The 15,166-nt window shown below is 48.0% G+C and overlaps 2 protein-coding genes across 6 annotated transcripts; both read left to right on the top strand.

Moving 5' to 3' along the window:
* Positions 1-242: 242 nt before the first annotated feature.
* On the top strand, positions 243-5,019 carry Stoml2 (stomatin like 2). Its single transcript, XM_070009357.1, has 10 exons — positions 243-346; positions 577-714; positions 1,173-1,272; positions 1,407-1,465; positions 1,556-1,657; positions 2,551-2,685; positions 2,822-2,966; positions 3,066-3,145; positions 3,366-3,494; positions 4,744-5,019. Exons 1-10 carry the CDS (start codon positions 302-304, stop codon positions 4,873-4,875), a joined length of 1,065 nt encoding a protein of 354 aa, XP_069865458.1. The 5' UTR covers positions 243-301; the 3' UTR covers positions 4,876-5,019.
* Positions 5,020-6,896: 1,877 nt separating this feature from the next.
* Positions 6,897-14,933, top strand: Pigo (phosphatidylinositol glycan anchor biosynthesis class O). Of its 5 annotated transcripts, XM_070009355.1 has the most exons (12): positions 6,897-6,947; positions 7,623-8,134; positions 8,716-8,859; positions 9,056-9,179; positions 9,962-10,121; positions 10,322-10,501; positions 10,724-10,948; positions 12,200-12,251; positions 12,742-12,948; positions 13,170-13,387; positions 13,536-13,606; positions 13,728-14,933. In XM_070009355.1, exons 1-12 carry the CDS (start codon positions 6,898-6,900, stop codon positions 13,855-13,857), a joined length of 2,073 nt encoding a protein of 690 aa, XP_069865456.1. In that variant the 5' UTR covers position 6,897; the 3' UTR covers positions 13,858-14,933. The 5 variants fall into 5 exon arrangements, with proteins under 5 accessions (XP_069865456.1, XP_069865451.1, XP_069865457.1 ...); XM_070009350.1 differs by having other exon boundaries at positions 10,724-12,251; XM_070009351.1 differs by lacking the exon at positions 6,897-6,947 and adding an exon at positions 6,955-7,079 and having other exon boundaries at positions 10,724-12,251.
* Positions 14,934-15,166: the final 233 nt, after the last annotated feature.

Genomic DNA, 15,166 nt, shown 5'->3' with positions numbered 1-15,166 from the left:
GTATGTGGAAAATAGAGCCCATTTTCACCACAGGATCAAGGATTTAGGGCTCTAACAGCAAGAACTAGAAAAAGAAGCCTGCAGTCCTGGGCCCTCTTTTCAAAGTCAGCGTTTCCAAGGGAACAACTTGACGCGCGGTCAGCGGAGCACCGCGGATTGGGTCAGGGCGGAATGGGGCAGGGACGGCGGAAGTACGTCAGGGGGAGTGGAGCGGCCGGGGGAAAGGCTCAGGTCCGGCTTTCTAGAGAGGCCGCTCTGCTCCGCGTCTCGGTGGTTCCGGAGGTCGTTTCGGCTGTGGGAAATGCTGGCGCGCGCGGCGCGGGGCACTGGAGCCCTTTTGCTAAGGGTGAGAACGAGGCAGGCTTATACAAAGGGTCGGGACAGAGACCACCTGGGTCCGCAGCTGGGAAGGAGTGGGATTCCAACTTTGGGAGAAAACTGGGGTCAGAGGTCATGGTCCCCACGTGAGTCGTTCCCCGAGATCTCTTGAGGGTCGCGGTTTGGGGAGATGTCTTCGGGAGAGAGGTGGGGTGAGGGGCCGGGTGGAGTCTCAGCCTGCTCTGGTCTTTCCTTCAGGGCTCTGTGCAGGCTTCTCGCCGTGCTCCGCACCGCGCCTCCTCTGGATTGCCCCGAAACACTGTGATTCTGTTTGTGCCGCAACAGGAGGCCTGGGTGGTGGAGCGAATGGGCCGATTCCATCGGATCCTGGAGCCTGTGAGAACCTCTTTTTCTCATTTCCAGTCAGCCCGATGCCTAGTCCTTCACGTGTGGGTGTGGGACATCTTTGGGGCCTGTATGTCCCTTTGGCTTCTGACTCCCAGGGTCACCAGCCCTAGCAGGGCTCGTTGTAATGACCATCAGTCCCATCTTGCCACTTTTTCCTATTGCCCTAGCATCCTACAGGTTCTACTTTTGGTGGGCCTTACAGGTACTATCCACTGTCTCAGCCTCAACTGTTTGCTTAGAGGTGCCTATTCTGCTAGCCTTCATTCCCTTGACTCCTCCATTTCAGAGGTCTAGTCTGTGCTCTTAAGTTCCTCTGCCAGTGACACTCCATCTCTTGGAAGGTGCTTCATTTTGGGCATAATCTGTATGTGACTTTCTACCTAATCCAGGCCTAGCCTAGATTTCAATGCATTCCTCTTCTGAGGACCTATGACTCCTCTTCCCAGGGCTTGAACATCCTCATCCCTGTGTTAGACCGGATCCGATATGTGCAGAGTCTCAAGGAAATTGTCATCAACGTGCCTGAGCAGTCGGCTGTGACTCTTGGTGAGGGATACAGGGTGACACGGGTGCTCTGTGACCATTCGGATGTAGTTGCTGTAGATCCAGAACTTAGGAGAAAAAGCTGGTTGGGATCTGGAGGCCTGACCTCCTTTTCTCTACTGCTTCTGCTCCTGCAGACAATGTAACTCTGCAAATAGATGGAGTCCTATACCTGCGCATTATGGATCCTTACAAGGTATCTGCTTCATGCTTTATCCAGCTTTCTGAGTTGCCCTTCTCACTAAATTCCAACATACAAGCTTATACTGTTGATGCTCCTTTTCAGGCAAGTTATGGTGTGGAAGACCCTGAGTACGCTGTCACTCAGCTAGCTCAGACAACCATGAGATCAGAACTCGGAAAACTCTCTCTGGACAAAGTCTTTCGGGTAAGTGGATCTGGACCTGGCACATGCCTTACACTGTTAGATTTTTCCAGTCCCAGGCTTTTCTTCCTCCTCAACCCTTCTTCCCTTATACAGGGGCTTGAACTCAGGCCTGAGTGCTATTCCTTAGCTTGTTCACTCAAGGCTGGTACTCTACCACTTGAGCCACAGCTCCACTTCTGGCTTTTTGGTCGTGAACTGGAGATAAAATTATCACTGATTTCAAGCCATGATCCTCAGATCTCAGCTTCCAGAGAAGCTAGTATTACAAGCATGAGCTATCAGTGCCTGGCCCCGGACTCCGTGCGTGCGTGCGTGCGTGCGTGCGTGCGTGCGTGCGTGTGTGTGCATGCTCATTGTGTGTTTTGTTGGTCATGGAGCTTGAACTCAGGGCTTGGGCACTATCCTTGAGATTTTGTGCTCAAGGGTAGCGCTCTACCACTTTGAGCCACAGCTCCACTTCTGGTTTTGGGGTTATTAATTGAGATAAGAATCTCATGCTATAATCCTAACTACTCAGGGAGCTGAGATATGAGGATCACAGTTTAAAGCCAGTCTGGGCAGGAAAGTCTGTGAGACTCTCATCTCCAATAAACCATTAAGAAAACCAGAAGTGGTGCTGTGGGTCAAGTGGTAGAGTGCTAGCCTTGAACTGAAGAACTTAGGGACAGCACCTAGGCCCAGAGTTCAAGCCCCACAAATGACCAAAAAAAAAACAAAAACAAAAAACATGCACCTTTCTGCCCAGGCTAGTTTTGAACCACAGTACTCAGATCTCAGCCTCTTGAGTAGCTATTATTACAGGCATGAGCAACTAGCACCAGGCTCCTAGGCTCTCCTTGACTTGGGCTCCTCACAGGTATGGAGTCTGTGGAGCTTACAACTCTCTTCTCTAGGAACGGGAGTCCCTGAATGCCAGTATTGTGGATGCCATCAACCAGGCTGCTGACTGCTGGGGCATCCTTTGCCTCCGTTATGAGATCAAGGATATCCACGTGCCACCACGGGTGAAAGAATCCATGCAAATGCAGGTGGGGAAGAAGACTTTGGAGTACTGTAGTCCTGGGGGAACCTGGACTCTTTCCCTATTGTAATAAGTATAGCTGTAGGTATGTGTTAGAATTTCCTCTTGCTTCTTGTTGATGGTGGTTACTTGGGGGCATCCAGGTGGAGGCAGAGCGGCGGAAACGGGCTACAGTTCTAGAGTCTGAAGGGACCCGTGAGTCAGCCATCAATGTGGCAGAGGGGAAGAAACAAGCACAGATCCTGGCCTCCGAAGCAGAAAAGGCGGAGCAAATAAATCAGGCAGCAGGTAAGTAGAGGGGAGAAGGTGAAAGAGGTGTAGGGCGGGCATGGATAGGAGCTTTGAGATACTCTGACTTGATGAGTCATGCTGTCTCTTTTCTTCTAGGAGAAGCTAGTGCAGTTCTTGCCAAGGCTAAGGCTAAGGCTGAAGCTATTCGCATCTTGGCTGCAGCTCTGACTCAACAAGTGAGAGACCAAAGGAAGGGTGGGAGTTGGTGACAGGAATTACAATGAAAGTGGTCTCATCTACCCATGGGAGAGTTCCTGCCATTGCAGGAATTCCTTTGAGCGATATTATATGAACTCTTGTATATGAACTCTGTATACCCCTTTCCTAGAAACCTGACCATTTTTCCCATACTTCCCCAAATCTGTCATCTCTAATTTTATCCTTCTCTGACCACAGAATGGAGATGCAGCAGCTTCATTGAGTGTGGCCGAGCAGTATGTCAGTGCATTCTCCAAACTGGCCAAGGACTCCAACACTATTCTACTACCCTCCAATCCTGGAGATGTTACCAGTATGGTGGCTCAGGTTAGAGCTCTCTGAAGACCCCACATAGCATCATACTAGGAACAGAGACTTCTACCACCACAACTACTGTTACATTATAAAGGTCTTTTTTTTTTGGTGCTGGTCCTGGGGCTTGAACTCAGGGTCTGGACGCTGTCCCTGAGCTTCTTTTGCTCAAAGCTAGTGCTCTACCACTTGAGCCACAGCTCCATTTCCAGCCTCTTTTTTGGTAGTTTAGTGGAGATAGTCTCACAGACTTTTCTGCCCAACCTGGCTTTGAGCCATGATCCTCAGATCGGCCTCCTATAGCTTGGATTATAGGCATGAGACACTGGCTTCCAGCTTGTAGACGTCTTTTAGAGAGTACTTCCACCCTAGACCTGCCTTCATTCCCTGTAAAATAGGGATCTCTAAGAATGAGACAGTTTCATTTATCCCTGCAGATAAAACTTTTGTGGAGGAGGGGCATAATGGGGATTGTACCTAGGGTCTTGTGCAAGCTAGATAAGCACTCTACCACTTGAGCCATGTCCCCAGCAAAAGAACACTCTTGAACTAACTTCTTTTCTCCAGATAATTGCCAGTGTTTTAAGTAACCCTATTCTGATGGTTTATAAGATTCCTAAAAGGCTAGGCACTATAATCCTTATTTCAAGAGGTTAAGATCTGAGGATCATAGTTCCAATGCAGCCTGGGCAGGAAAGTCTGTGAGTTTGTTTTTGTTTTTGTTTTTGTTTTTTACCACCAGTAAACCACCAAAAAGGCAGAAGTGAAGCTGTAGCTCAAATAGTAGAGCTCCATTCTTGGGGGAGAAAGCTAAGGGATAGTACTCTGGCCCTGAGTTCAAGCCATGCACACACATACACATGCCAAAGAGCTAAGTATGATGGTGCACGTCTGTAATCCCTTTCATGCAAGTAGCAAAGTTAGGGAAAGGTCATGACCAAACTAAGCAAAAGTTAGTGAGTGACACTATTTCAGAAACAAAGTGGACATGGTAGTACACCATGTCCCAGCTATTCTAGATACCAGCCTAATCAAAAGTGAGACTCTTAATCTGAAACAAACCAAAAACAAAAGGACTGGGAATCATGGCTTAAGTGTCCTTAAATTCAGTTCCCTGTGTCAGAAAGATAGAAAAAGAGAGAAGAGAGAGAGAAAAAAGAGAAAACAAGTTCAGTAGTCCTAGGTACAGCTTTTTTCCTTTTAGTCATTGGAAGAGCTATGCCTTCTGTCAGGTGTCCTCATGCCTCTCTGTCCCTCTCCTCAGGCCATGGGTGTGTATGGAGCTCTCACCAAAGCCCCAGTGCCAGGGGCCCAAAACTCAGTCTCCAGCGGGAGTAGCAATGTCCAGAGCACAGATGCAAGTCTTGAGGAATTGGATCGAGTCAAGCTGAGTTAATGGAGATGGCTTGGCCAGGGAGTCTGGATACTGGGAAAAGTACTCCCAGATTCTGGCCTTAGCCTCCCTGCCAAGATTTTGGTTTTTATTTTTTTATTTGAACTTACTAATCATGTAATAAACGCCCCAGTGGCAAACCAGAAACTGTCTTCTTTGATTGGGGAATGAAATTGGGAAAGTTACCTGAATTTTCCTTGGGTGTTTACTCCCACCGTCCAGTCCTGTTAACACCTCTAAGCTGGTGCTTCCATAAGCAAGAATGAATTTCAAAAATAGTGAAACCATCCTTTTTCTCTGTAAGAGAAACTGTGAGCCATGTACTCTTGAGCCAGGAGCCTTATGCTTGTAATCTTAGCTAAGGAGGCTGAGATCTGAGGATCTGGTTCAAAGCCAGCCCAGGAAAGAAAGTTGTGACATTTCCAGTTAACCAACAAAAACCTGAAAGTGGATCTGAGGTAGTGTCAGCTTTGAGCAAAAAAGCTAAGGGACCATACCCGTGAGCTGAGTAGTCCCAATACCAGCATTAAAACAGAAAAATATGACGGTGAAAGGAATAAACATGTCTACTGAACTGCCAGCTGGGGAGGATGGCCTCCCTCCTTCTAAGTATGGAGCTGTATGTTTGAAGCAGGTATTTGGGAATTTTATATGGAAAAAGACTTGTGCAGGGTGGTAATACTGAGTGATGTTTCTATTTTATTTTAGGTTATTGGGTTTTGAACTCTAGGCCATGAGTTTGCTAGGAATATGCTGTACTGCTAAACAGCTTCTAAGAGCATTTTTCATTCCTTCAATTTGAGAGTATTTAATGATGTCTACCATGTGTCAAGGTCAGGGTTAGACACAGGTTACTAAAACAACTGAGAGCTGGGTCTGGTGGTACATAGCAGGAGTGAAACACATAATTGTTTTACCATTTGAGGAACTGTCTTGTTTTCTGAAGCTTCTGCAACATCTTACAATCCCACCAGCAGTGTACGAAGGTTCCAGTTTCTATGTCCTTGCTAATACTTTTTTAAATGTAATAAAAAAATTTTTTTTGGATGCTGGGGATGGAACCCATAGACTTGAACCCATGACTTGTATGTACATGCTGAGTCACTGCTGTTTCACTGAGCTACTTCAGCCCATTTCCTTTTTTTTTTGTACTGGGGCTTGAACTTCCTAGTAGCCAATCATGTTGAGAATCTCCATATTTATTGGCCATTTTATACCTTATTTATGAGAACTGTCTGGTCAGATCCTTTGCTCATAATTAAACAGAATATTTGGGATTTTATTATTTTAATAAAAGATTCAACTTAGACGCTTTGAGGGTAAGAATGATGAAGTCTATCAGTTGGCATCAGCTAAGCAAAAAGGTGAAATAAGAATTACTTGGGCTGGGAAGGTGGCTCAGTGGTAGAGCGCTTGCCTTGCATGCATGAGGCCCTGGGTTTGATTCCTCAGCACCACATAAGCAAAAAGAAAAAAGCTGGAAGTGGCGTTGTGGCTCAAGTGGTAGAGTGCTAGCCTTGAGCTGAAGAGCTGAGGGACAGCGCCCAGGCCCAGAGTTCAGGCCTCACGACCGGACGACTCCCCCCCCCCCAAAGAATTACTTATATTTTACAGATTATAGTATCCAATAATCACATTGAGTGTGTGTGTGTGTGTGTGTGTGTGTGTGTGTGTCGGGTCTGGGGGGGGGGGGGAAGAGCTAGGCTTCAAGCCCTGTAAATAGTCATTACCAAGAATGGACAGTTTTCTCAACTCTTGGTGTTTTTTTGTTTTGTTTTGTTTTGTTTTTTTTTCCGGTGCTAGGGATGGATCTCAGAGCCTTGTACAAGCAAGTTAGGCAAGCGCTCCACCACTGAGATACACCCCTCAGCTTCTCCCTCCATCTCTTCTACTTCAGGTCCTGGTCCACAATTCTCAATTTAAAAAATTCCCCATCAAATTTCATTGGTGGACTTTCCACCCAGGCACCGGTAGGTGGCGACCGGGCTCTCAGTAGGGCGCGCTCTCTCTGGCGCGCGCACCTCTATGGTGCCGGGCCCCAGGCGCCGCCGCTGCACTTCCGGGCACGGATCCAGGTAAGCTAGGTCTCTTGAGAACTTCCGACTGCCCCCAATCTGAAGTGTGGGTGATCGGCCCAGCCCCAGCTCACTGCCAGCGGTGCCTCATTTCCGGGGCCGCAGTGCCGAGGCGCAGACTGGGTAGCCACGGTAAGAGGCAGATCCGCCTGGACGTCTGGGTCTCGGCGAGTCGCCCTGGCTTTGGACCCGCGCTCCGGTCGCGATGCCCGGCGGGAAGGTCGAGCTTTCTGGTTACCCGGAAGGCCCGGAAGCGGAGCTTGGCTCCTCCTCCTTGTCCTCTTGGTTCCCGCCAGGCGGCGCCGTTTACTGGGTCCAGATTCCCTGGCGGCTGAGAGCCCTGGCCACCCCCCTGGAGTGTTGGGGATAAGGTCTGAGACAGCCTGTTAGAAAGCAGTCTTATCACTTGGAATCAAGTTTCCCCCGTGGGCTATGGTTTTTCAGCATCAAAATCCCCTGGTTGGAAAATTTGATGCCCCACCCCAACATCCTAATTCAGTAGACGTAGGAAGAGTACTGCAAACATTTTTAACAGGCTAAAGGTTACTACCTACAGACCTGTACCTTGGTGAGAGGACTATTGGATTGGTTAAGAGGAAGTGATGCTGGTTGGATGGTCAAGGACCAGAATATGCTTTACTTCACTATGATATTCCCTCCCCTGTCTCTTACCAGGATGCGGAAGGTCTCTGTGCTGGCCTTCCTGGCCTGGGTCTCTTTCCTTTTCTACGCTGGCATTGCTCTCTTCACCAGTGGCTTCCTTCTCACACGTTTGGAGCTCACCAACCAAAGCAGCTGTCATGAACCCCCAGGCCCTGGGTCCCTGCCTTGGGGGAGCCAAGGGAAGCCTGGGGCCTGCTGGATGGCTTCCCACTTCTCCAGGGTTGTGTTGGTGCTGATAGATGCACTACGATTTGACTTTGCCCAACCCCAGCGCTCACATGTGCCTGGGAAATCTCCTGTCTCCTTGCCCTTTCTGGGAAAATTGGGCTCCTTGCAGAAGATCCTGGAGATTCAGCCCCACCATGCCCGGCTGTACCAATCTCTAGTTGACCCCCCCACTACCACCATGCAGCGCCTCAAAGCCCTCACCACTGGCTCACTGCCTACTTTTATTGATGCTGGCAGTAACTTTGCCAGTCACGCCATAGTAGAAGACAATCTCATTAAGCAGCTCACCAGTGCAGGTCAGTATGGGCCTTGGGTATACCTGAGTATTTATGTTTCTTTAGAAGTCAGGGTGCTAGAACTTTGGATGCCTGGCTGTATGGTTGGCTACGGTACAGGAGGACTGAGTAAGAGAAAGAGACCAATGCAGGACCTTGGGTATAAGTCCTCAGTTTGAAGGACAAAGAGCTTTAACCTTGGCAACATTTCTGATTTGCACAGAATGTGGCTTTACTCTTGAGGAAGTTAGTAAAGAGGCAGGGAAGAAATAAAGGGTCTTGGCTTGTAAATGAAGAGACTAGAGGCCCTGCTTGTTTACCTACTAACTTGGAAATAACAGGTTATACCCAGGAAAAACAGGCCAACAGAGCTACCTAGAAACTGAGAACTAGCAAGTCATTTTGTAGGAATTGAAATGAGACATCTGGATATAATGTGGTTCACCAGAGAAAGCTCTGATGGGAAATTTTAGATTCCAGTAGAAAAGGAGTTGCTGTGCTTTAGAGTGTGTGGTTGGGATTTCTGATGAGTCTTTAATAAAGTGTTTCCTCCTCTGACCTGACTTCTGTTCAGACTCTGACCCCCTGTCTTGTCTCTGCAGGGAAGCGTATAGTTTTCATGGGAGATGATACCTGGAAAGACCTTTTCCCTGGAGCTTTTTCCCAAGCTTTCTTCTTTTCATCCTTCAATGTCAGAGACCTACACACAGTGGACAATGGCATCCTAGAGCACCTTTATCCCACCAGTGAGCATGGGGCTAAAGGCACTTAGATGCTGAGTAAGGCTGGGACTGAGAAGAGCTGCTTTGTCTAAAAATCCTGGGTCTTTTGTGGATACAACAGCATGGGGTTTTGTCTTTAGTGGTGGAGGGATGTCAAAAGCTTGGCTGGGATTGAAGAGTGGACCTTAGTCCCCTGTGCTCCGTGTTCTCCCCTTCACAGTGGACAGTGGTGAATGGGACGTGCTGATTGCTCACTTCCTGGGTGTGGATCATTGTGGCCACAAGCATGGTCCTCACCACCCTGAAATGGCCAAGAAACTTAGCCAGATGGACCAGGTGATCCAGTGAGTGTGGGGTATTGGTTGGGGAATGGATTTGTGTTTGAGAATCTTAGGATATTTGGTACCAAGAGGAAAAGTCTTTATTTTGAGGCTCTCCTAGCTGAATTTCATCTTCTCCAGACCTTTTTCTAAAGTTAGGGGTATTCTCCATGTTGAATAACACAGTGTGTAGCTTTGGGAGGCAGGGTTATGACTGAAAAGCTATCTTTTCGCCAGCGGTCTAGGCCCTATTAGTGGAAGTCATAGCTGGGGATGAATGGGCCTCTGAGAAGAATCTTTTCTATTTTATTTTATTTTTTTTAATTTTTATGGTTCTGTGGTTTGAACTCAAGGCCTGGGTGCTGTCCCTGAGCTCTTATTTTTTCTTTTGTTCACGGCTGGAGCTCTACCACTTAAGCCACATCTCTACTTCCAGCTTTTTGTGGTTACCTGGAGATAAGAATTCCAGTCTAGCTGGGAATGTGGCTTAGTGGTAGAGTGCTTGCCTAACGTGCATGAAGCCCTGCGTTCTATTCCTCAGTACCACATAAACAGAATAAGCCAGATTGGAGTTGTGGCTCAAGTGGTAGAGTGCTAGCCTTGAGCAAAAGAAGCTCAAGGACAGTGCTCAGGCGCTGAGTTCAAGCCCCAGGAGTGACAAAAAAAAAGAATTCCAGTCTGACTGGCTTCGAACCACATTCCTCAGATCTCAGCCTTCTGAGTAGATAGGATTACAGGAGTGAGGCACCACTGCCTGCCTTGAGAAGAATCTTTATGCCTACCCTACCACATTTCTTGGCTCTCAGGGGACTTGTGGAGCGTCTGGAGAATGACACACTGCTGGTGGTGGCTGGGGACCATGGGATGACCATGAATGGAGACCATGGAGGGGACAGTGATCTCGAGGTCTCAGCTGCACTCTTTCTATACAGCCCCACGGCCCTCTTTTCCAGCACCCCACCAGAGGTAAGGACTGGATTGTGCCTCTTCTGGCCTCCTTGTAGATAGCTCACATAGGGTTTACAGCATACTCATGGATCCCTATATTGTAGGCTGTCACAATCATAATCTGGGTATTACTCATTCCTATTTCTACCTAAGCCCCTATTTTTTCCCTCCCAAATACTGACTTCAGCTTTGAGATGAACTCTCTTGTATCCCTCTAGGAGCCAGAGGTGATTCCTCAAATCAGCCTTGTGCCTACACTGGCCCTGCTTCTAGGCATACCCATTCCATTTGGGAACATTGGAGAGGTGATGACTGAACTTTTCTCAGGTGGCAAGGACTCCCAGCCTTATGCTTCTGCTCTAGCCCAGGCCTCAGCTCTCTATCTCAATGCCCAACAGGTAAGTGAGGGGATGAGGCTTGTGTGATCAAAGCATAATAAGCACTCATTGTCTTTTGTCCAGTCGTCATCTCCCTTCCATAGCCAGGTTCCCTTTCTATTATCCCTCCCTTTCCCCATTCTGGACAGAATGTGTAATGTCTTTTGTAATACCTATGTTTACCTTTGCCCTGATTTATATCTCTGACCTGTGTCTCCTGATCTCTGTGATCTTCTCTGCTAGGTGTCCCGATTTCTGAGTGCCTACTCAGCTGCTGCTCAGGACCTCCAAGTTAAGGAGCTTAATGAGCTTCAGAATCTCTTCATCAAGGCCTCTACTGACTACAATCGACTTCTACAGAGTCCCCAAGGGGCTGAGACAGCACTACAGACTCTGATTGCAGAGCTGCAGCAGTTCCTGCGAGGAGCTCGAGCCATGTGCATTGAGTCTTGGGCCCGTTTCTCTCTGGTCCGCATGGCAGGAGGTGCTGCTATCTTGGCTGCTGCCTGCTTTCTCTGCCTGCTCGCATCCCAGTGGGCAACATCCCCAGGATTTCCCTTCCGTTCCCTACTGCTGATACCTATAGCCTGGAGCCTTGCTGGGGCCATACTGTATGTCGGACTCTTGACAGTTACTAGGATGAAGCTAGATCCAGTGCTTCTAGGGGCTATGGCTGCAACAGGCTCACTCCTTTATTTTCTGTGGAAAACCTGGACTGGCTGGGGGTCTAAGAGGCCTGTAACAACTCTACTTCCCATTCCTGGGCCTGTCCTGTTATTCCTGCTTATTCGCTTGGCTGCCTTTTTCTCTGATAGTTTTGTTGTAGCTGAAGCCAGGGCTACCCCCTTCCTTCTGGGCTCACTCATCTTATTCCTAGTTGCCCAGCTTCACTGGGAAGGCCAAGTGCTGCCACCTAAGCTGCTCACAATGTCCCGCCTTAGCTCCTCTGCTCCAACAGTGCCCCCACGGCACACTGGCACCTATGCCCTGTGGCTTGGAGTTGGGTTGCTTTTATGTACAAGGCTAGCTGGGCTTTTCCATCGCTGCCCTGAAGAGACTCCTGCCTGCCACTCCTCTCCCTGGTTGAGTCCTCTGGCATCCATAGTGGGTGGTCGAGACAAGAATTTGTGGTATGGAGCTTGTGTGGGGTCACTGGTGGCCCTGTTAGTTGCTGTGCGTCAGTGGCTTTGCCATTATGGTAACCTCAAGAGCCCTGAGCCTTCTGTGCTCTTTGTGCGCTGGGGGCTTCCTCTCATGGCTCTAGGTACCGCTGCCTATTGGGCGTTGGCATCGGGAGCAGATGAAGCACCACCACGTCTCCGGGCCCTGGTTTCTGGGGCATCAGTTGTGCTGCCGCGGGCTGTGGTGGGGCTGGCTGCTTCAGGGCTCATACTGCTGCTCTGGAGGCCTGTGGCAGTGCTGGTGAAGGCTGGGGTCGGTGCTTCAAGGACCAGGACTGTCCTCACTCCCTTCTCAGGACCCCCTACTTCTCAGGCTGACCTGGATTACGTGGTCCCTCAAATCTACCGATACATGCAGGAGGAGTTCCGGGGCCGGCTAGAAAAGACCAAATCTCAGGTTCCCTTGACTGTGGCTGCTTATCAGTTGGGGAGTGTCTACTCAGCTGCTATGGTCACAGCCCTCACCCTGTTGACCTTCCCACTTCTACTATTGCATGCAGAACGCATCAGCCTTGTGTTCCTGCTTCTGTTTCTGCAGAGCTTCCTTCTCCTGCATCTACTTGCTGCTGGGATTCCCATCACCACTCCTGGTAAATACATATCTTAGTCCTCATTGACCTGAGGACAGTGGAGTCCAGCTTCCTTTTTTCAGGGAAGTGTTGCTTCATGCCCCTCACAATTAGAAAAGGACTACTTGATGTCCTTTCTTATATCTGCCATCACCAATCTAATCCCTCCCTCAAACTATCAGTTATGGAGGGGGAAGACAAGGAGTCCTTTAGACTCATTTCTTGTGGAAATGTTACATCCCTTCAGGACATTTTCTGATTTTCCAGTAATATAAGTGGCTAATTATGAAAATACAGCATAAAGAACTGTGTGTGTTAAAGAAAGGTTAAACATGAGGGGGTGGGTTTCAGATTAGAATGACAGAACTTTGTACAACAAGAGAACTAGAATTACAGAGTCCTGACAAGGAAGTAAGATGATGGGCATGTATGTATATGAGGAACCTATGATTCTGGAGCAGTAAGGCTTGCATTAACAAATGAGATTTTAAAGACTTATCTTTTCCTCTAGGTCCTTTCACTGTGCCATGGCAGGCAGTTTCCGCTTGGACCCTCATGGCTACACAGACCTTCTACTCCACAGGCCACCAACCTGTCTTTCCAGCCATTCATTGGCATGCAGCCTTTGTAGGGTTCCCAGAAGGTCATGGATCCTCTACTTGGCTGCCTGCTTTGCTAGTGGGAGCCAACACCTTTGCCTCCCACCTCCTCTTTGCAGGTACCTCCTTGCTTTCCCTTCCCAGCTTCCATTGTTTTATTCTGGCTTTAGTAGAAAGAGGAAAGTCCTGGATATGTGTAGTTTTGTTGGATCCTTGGCATCCCTTGGCTGAGGCTAATTAAAGCCTGAGCCAATTGGAGTTGCTAGGGACTAAGATGGACTGGTCCCATTGATACTGTCCTGTCCTCTATTGATCCCATCCTTGCCTTCCCCCGAGACAGTAGGTTGCCCCCTGCTCTTGCTCTGGCCCTTCCTGTGTGAGAGTCAAGGGCCAAAGAAGAGGCGGCAGTCTCCAGGGAGTGAAGTTGAAGCCAGAATCAGGTCTGAAGAGGAGGAAGAGGAGCCACTGATGGAGATGCGTCTCCGGGAAGCACCACACCAATTCCATGCAGCACTGCTGCAGCTGGGCCTCAAGTACCTGTTTGTTCTTGGTATTCAGGTGAGTGAAGAATGCAGATCATAAAAGTACTGAGCTTTTCTCATTTTTACATTGTTTCATATTTTTCATATAGCAACTCTCCCTTTTTCCTACTTTCTTGCCCCTTCCCCTACTTCCAAACTAATTCTGCCCTCTTCTTTTCCCTTAGATTCTGGCCTGTGCCTTAGCAGCCTTCATCCTCCGCAGGCATCTTATGGTCTGGAAGGTGTTTGCCCCCAAGTGAGTAGATTTGCTTGAGAAGGACAGGTGGTGGAGAGGGAGAGACATTAAACAAAGCCTCTGTGTGGGAAAGACCCAAGACCTACAATCAGCCTCTGAAGTACTCTACCTTTCTTTGCAGGTTCATTTTTGAAGCCATAGGCTTCATTGTGAGCAGCGTGGGACTCTTACTGGGCATAGCTTTGGTGATGCGAGTAGATGGTGCTGTGAGCTCCTGGTTCAGAAAACTAGTTTTGGCCCAGCAGAGGTAGCCCAGGTTGTGGACACTGGCACCTGGCTGTGGAAAGAATGGAAAAATAATCTAGCTTTGCCCACACAGGTGCTAGATGATCCACAAGGAAGCCTCAGCCACGCCTCTTACCATCAGGCAGCCAGGGGTTGCTTGCTTTGGGACTTATTTTATATTTCAGAAGCATAGTGGAGCCTCTTCCCTAAGTTCTGATTTGGATACATCTGATAAACTACAGGGGTGGTTTCCAAAGTGGAATAAAATAATAATGTAAATATGTGTGTCTGAGATGTAGGAGAATTTCCAGTGTTCCTAAAAGGGCTGAGAGGAAGGTCAGTGTCCTCTCCTACCAGGCAGAGAGTGGAATAGCCTCAAGTGTTGGGATTACAGGCATGTACTGCTGCTCCTGAAAAAATTGCCATTCCAAAGTACATTCATAATCTTGTGCAGCCATCACAGTGGTCAATTCTATGACATTTTCATCGCCAAAAAAACCCCCAAAACATTCACTTTCTCCTCCTCCAACCCCTGCTGCCAACCAGTATGCTTTCTGTCTCTTTACTTGTTTTTCTGAGTATTTCATATAGATGAGATCACTAAGAATTGGGGATATAACTCAAGTCCCTGTGTTCAATCTCCAGTGCCACAAAAAAAAAAATCATGCAATATGTATTCTTTTCTGTCTGGCCTCTTTCACTTAAGCATTTCAAAAATCATGTTGCAGCTGGGTGCTGGTAGCTCAGCCTGTAATCCTAGCTTCTCAGGAGGCTGAGAGATGAGGATTGTCGTTTAAAGCCAGCCTGTCGGGAAAGTCCCTGAGACTCTTATCTCCAGTTAACCACCAGAAAAACGAGAAGTGGTGCTGTGGCTCAAAGTAGTAGAATGCCAGCTTTGAGCAAAAAAGCTCTGGGACGGTGCCCAGGTTCTCAGGTCAAGTTCCACAATTGATAAAACAAATCATGTTGCAGTATGTATTAGCTTCATTCCTTTTATGGCCACGTAATACTCAATTGCATTGGTCTGTATTTTATTCTTCTACCTATTGATTGACATTGTGGTTTTCATCTTTTGGTTATGAGCAATACTGTTATGAACATTCATGTATAATGTGTTTTTTTTTTCTTTTTTAATGTCTGTGCTAGTACTAGGCTTGAATTCAGACATCATGCTTACACTTAGATATTTTACTCAAGGTTGGTGTTCTGCAACTTCAGTTCTCCCTCTACTTCCAGCTTTTTGCTGGCTAATTGGAGGTAAGGGTTTCTTTGACTATTCTGCCTTGACTGGCTTCGTTTTAAGATAAGGCCTTCCTATATAGCCCAGGCTGGCCT

This window comes from Dipodomys merriami, unplaced genomic scaffold (assembly GCF_024711535.1).
Source record: "Dipodomys merriami isolate MVZ:Mamm:240054 unplaced genomic scaffold, mDipMer1.0.p SCAF_11, whole genome shotgun sequence".
NCBI lineage: Eukaryota > Metazoa > Chordata > Mammalia > Rodentia > Heteromyidae > Dipodomys > Dipodomys merriami.
The sequence above is the reverse complement of the archived record's forward strand: the minus strand, read 5'-3'. Positions and strand labels throughout refer to the sequence as shown.

What these genes read in the sequence shown, in the direction of transcription:
- Stoml2 (XM_070009357.1), top strand. Translation starts at nt 302, where the DNA reads ATGCTGGCGCGCGCGGCGCGGGGCACTGGAGCCCTTTTGCTAAGG. An exon ending in CTGGAGCCCTTTTGCTAAGG is followed by an intron (nt 347 to 576) that starts GTGAGAACGAGG and finishes TCTTTCCTTCAG; the next exon opens with GGCTCTGTGCAGGCTTCTCG. An exon ending in GCATTATGGATCCTTACAAG is followed by an intron (nt 1,466 to 1,555) that starts GTATCTGCTTCA and finishes GCTCCTTTTCAG; the next exon opens with GCAAGTTATGGTGTGGAAGA.
- Pigo (XM_070009350.1), top strand. Translation starts at nt 6,898, where the DNA reads ATGGTGCCGGGCCCCAGGCGCCGCCGCTGCACTTCCGGGCACGGATCC. An exon ending in TCTATCTCAATGCCCAACAG is followed by an intron (nt 10,502 to 10,723) that starts GTAAGTGAGGGG and finishes CTTCTCTGCTAG; the next exon opens with GTGTCCCGATTTCTGAGTGC. An exon ending in CTCCCACCTCCTCTTTGCAG is followed by an intron (nt 12,949 to 13,169) that starts GTACCTCCTTGC and finishes CCCCCGAGACAG; the next exon opens with TAGGTTGCCCCCTGCTCTTG.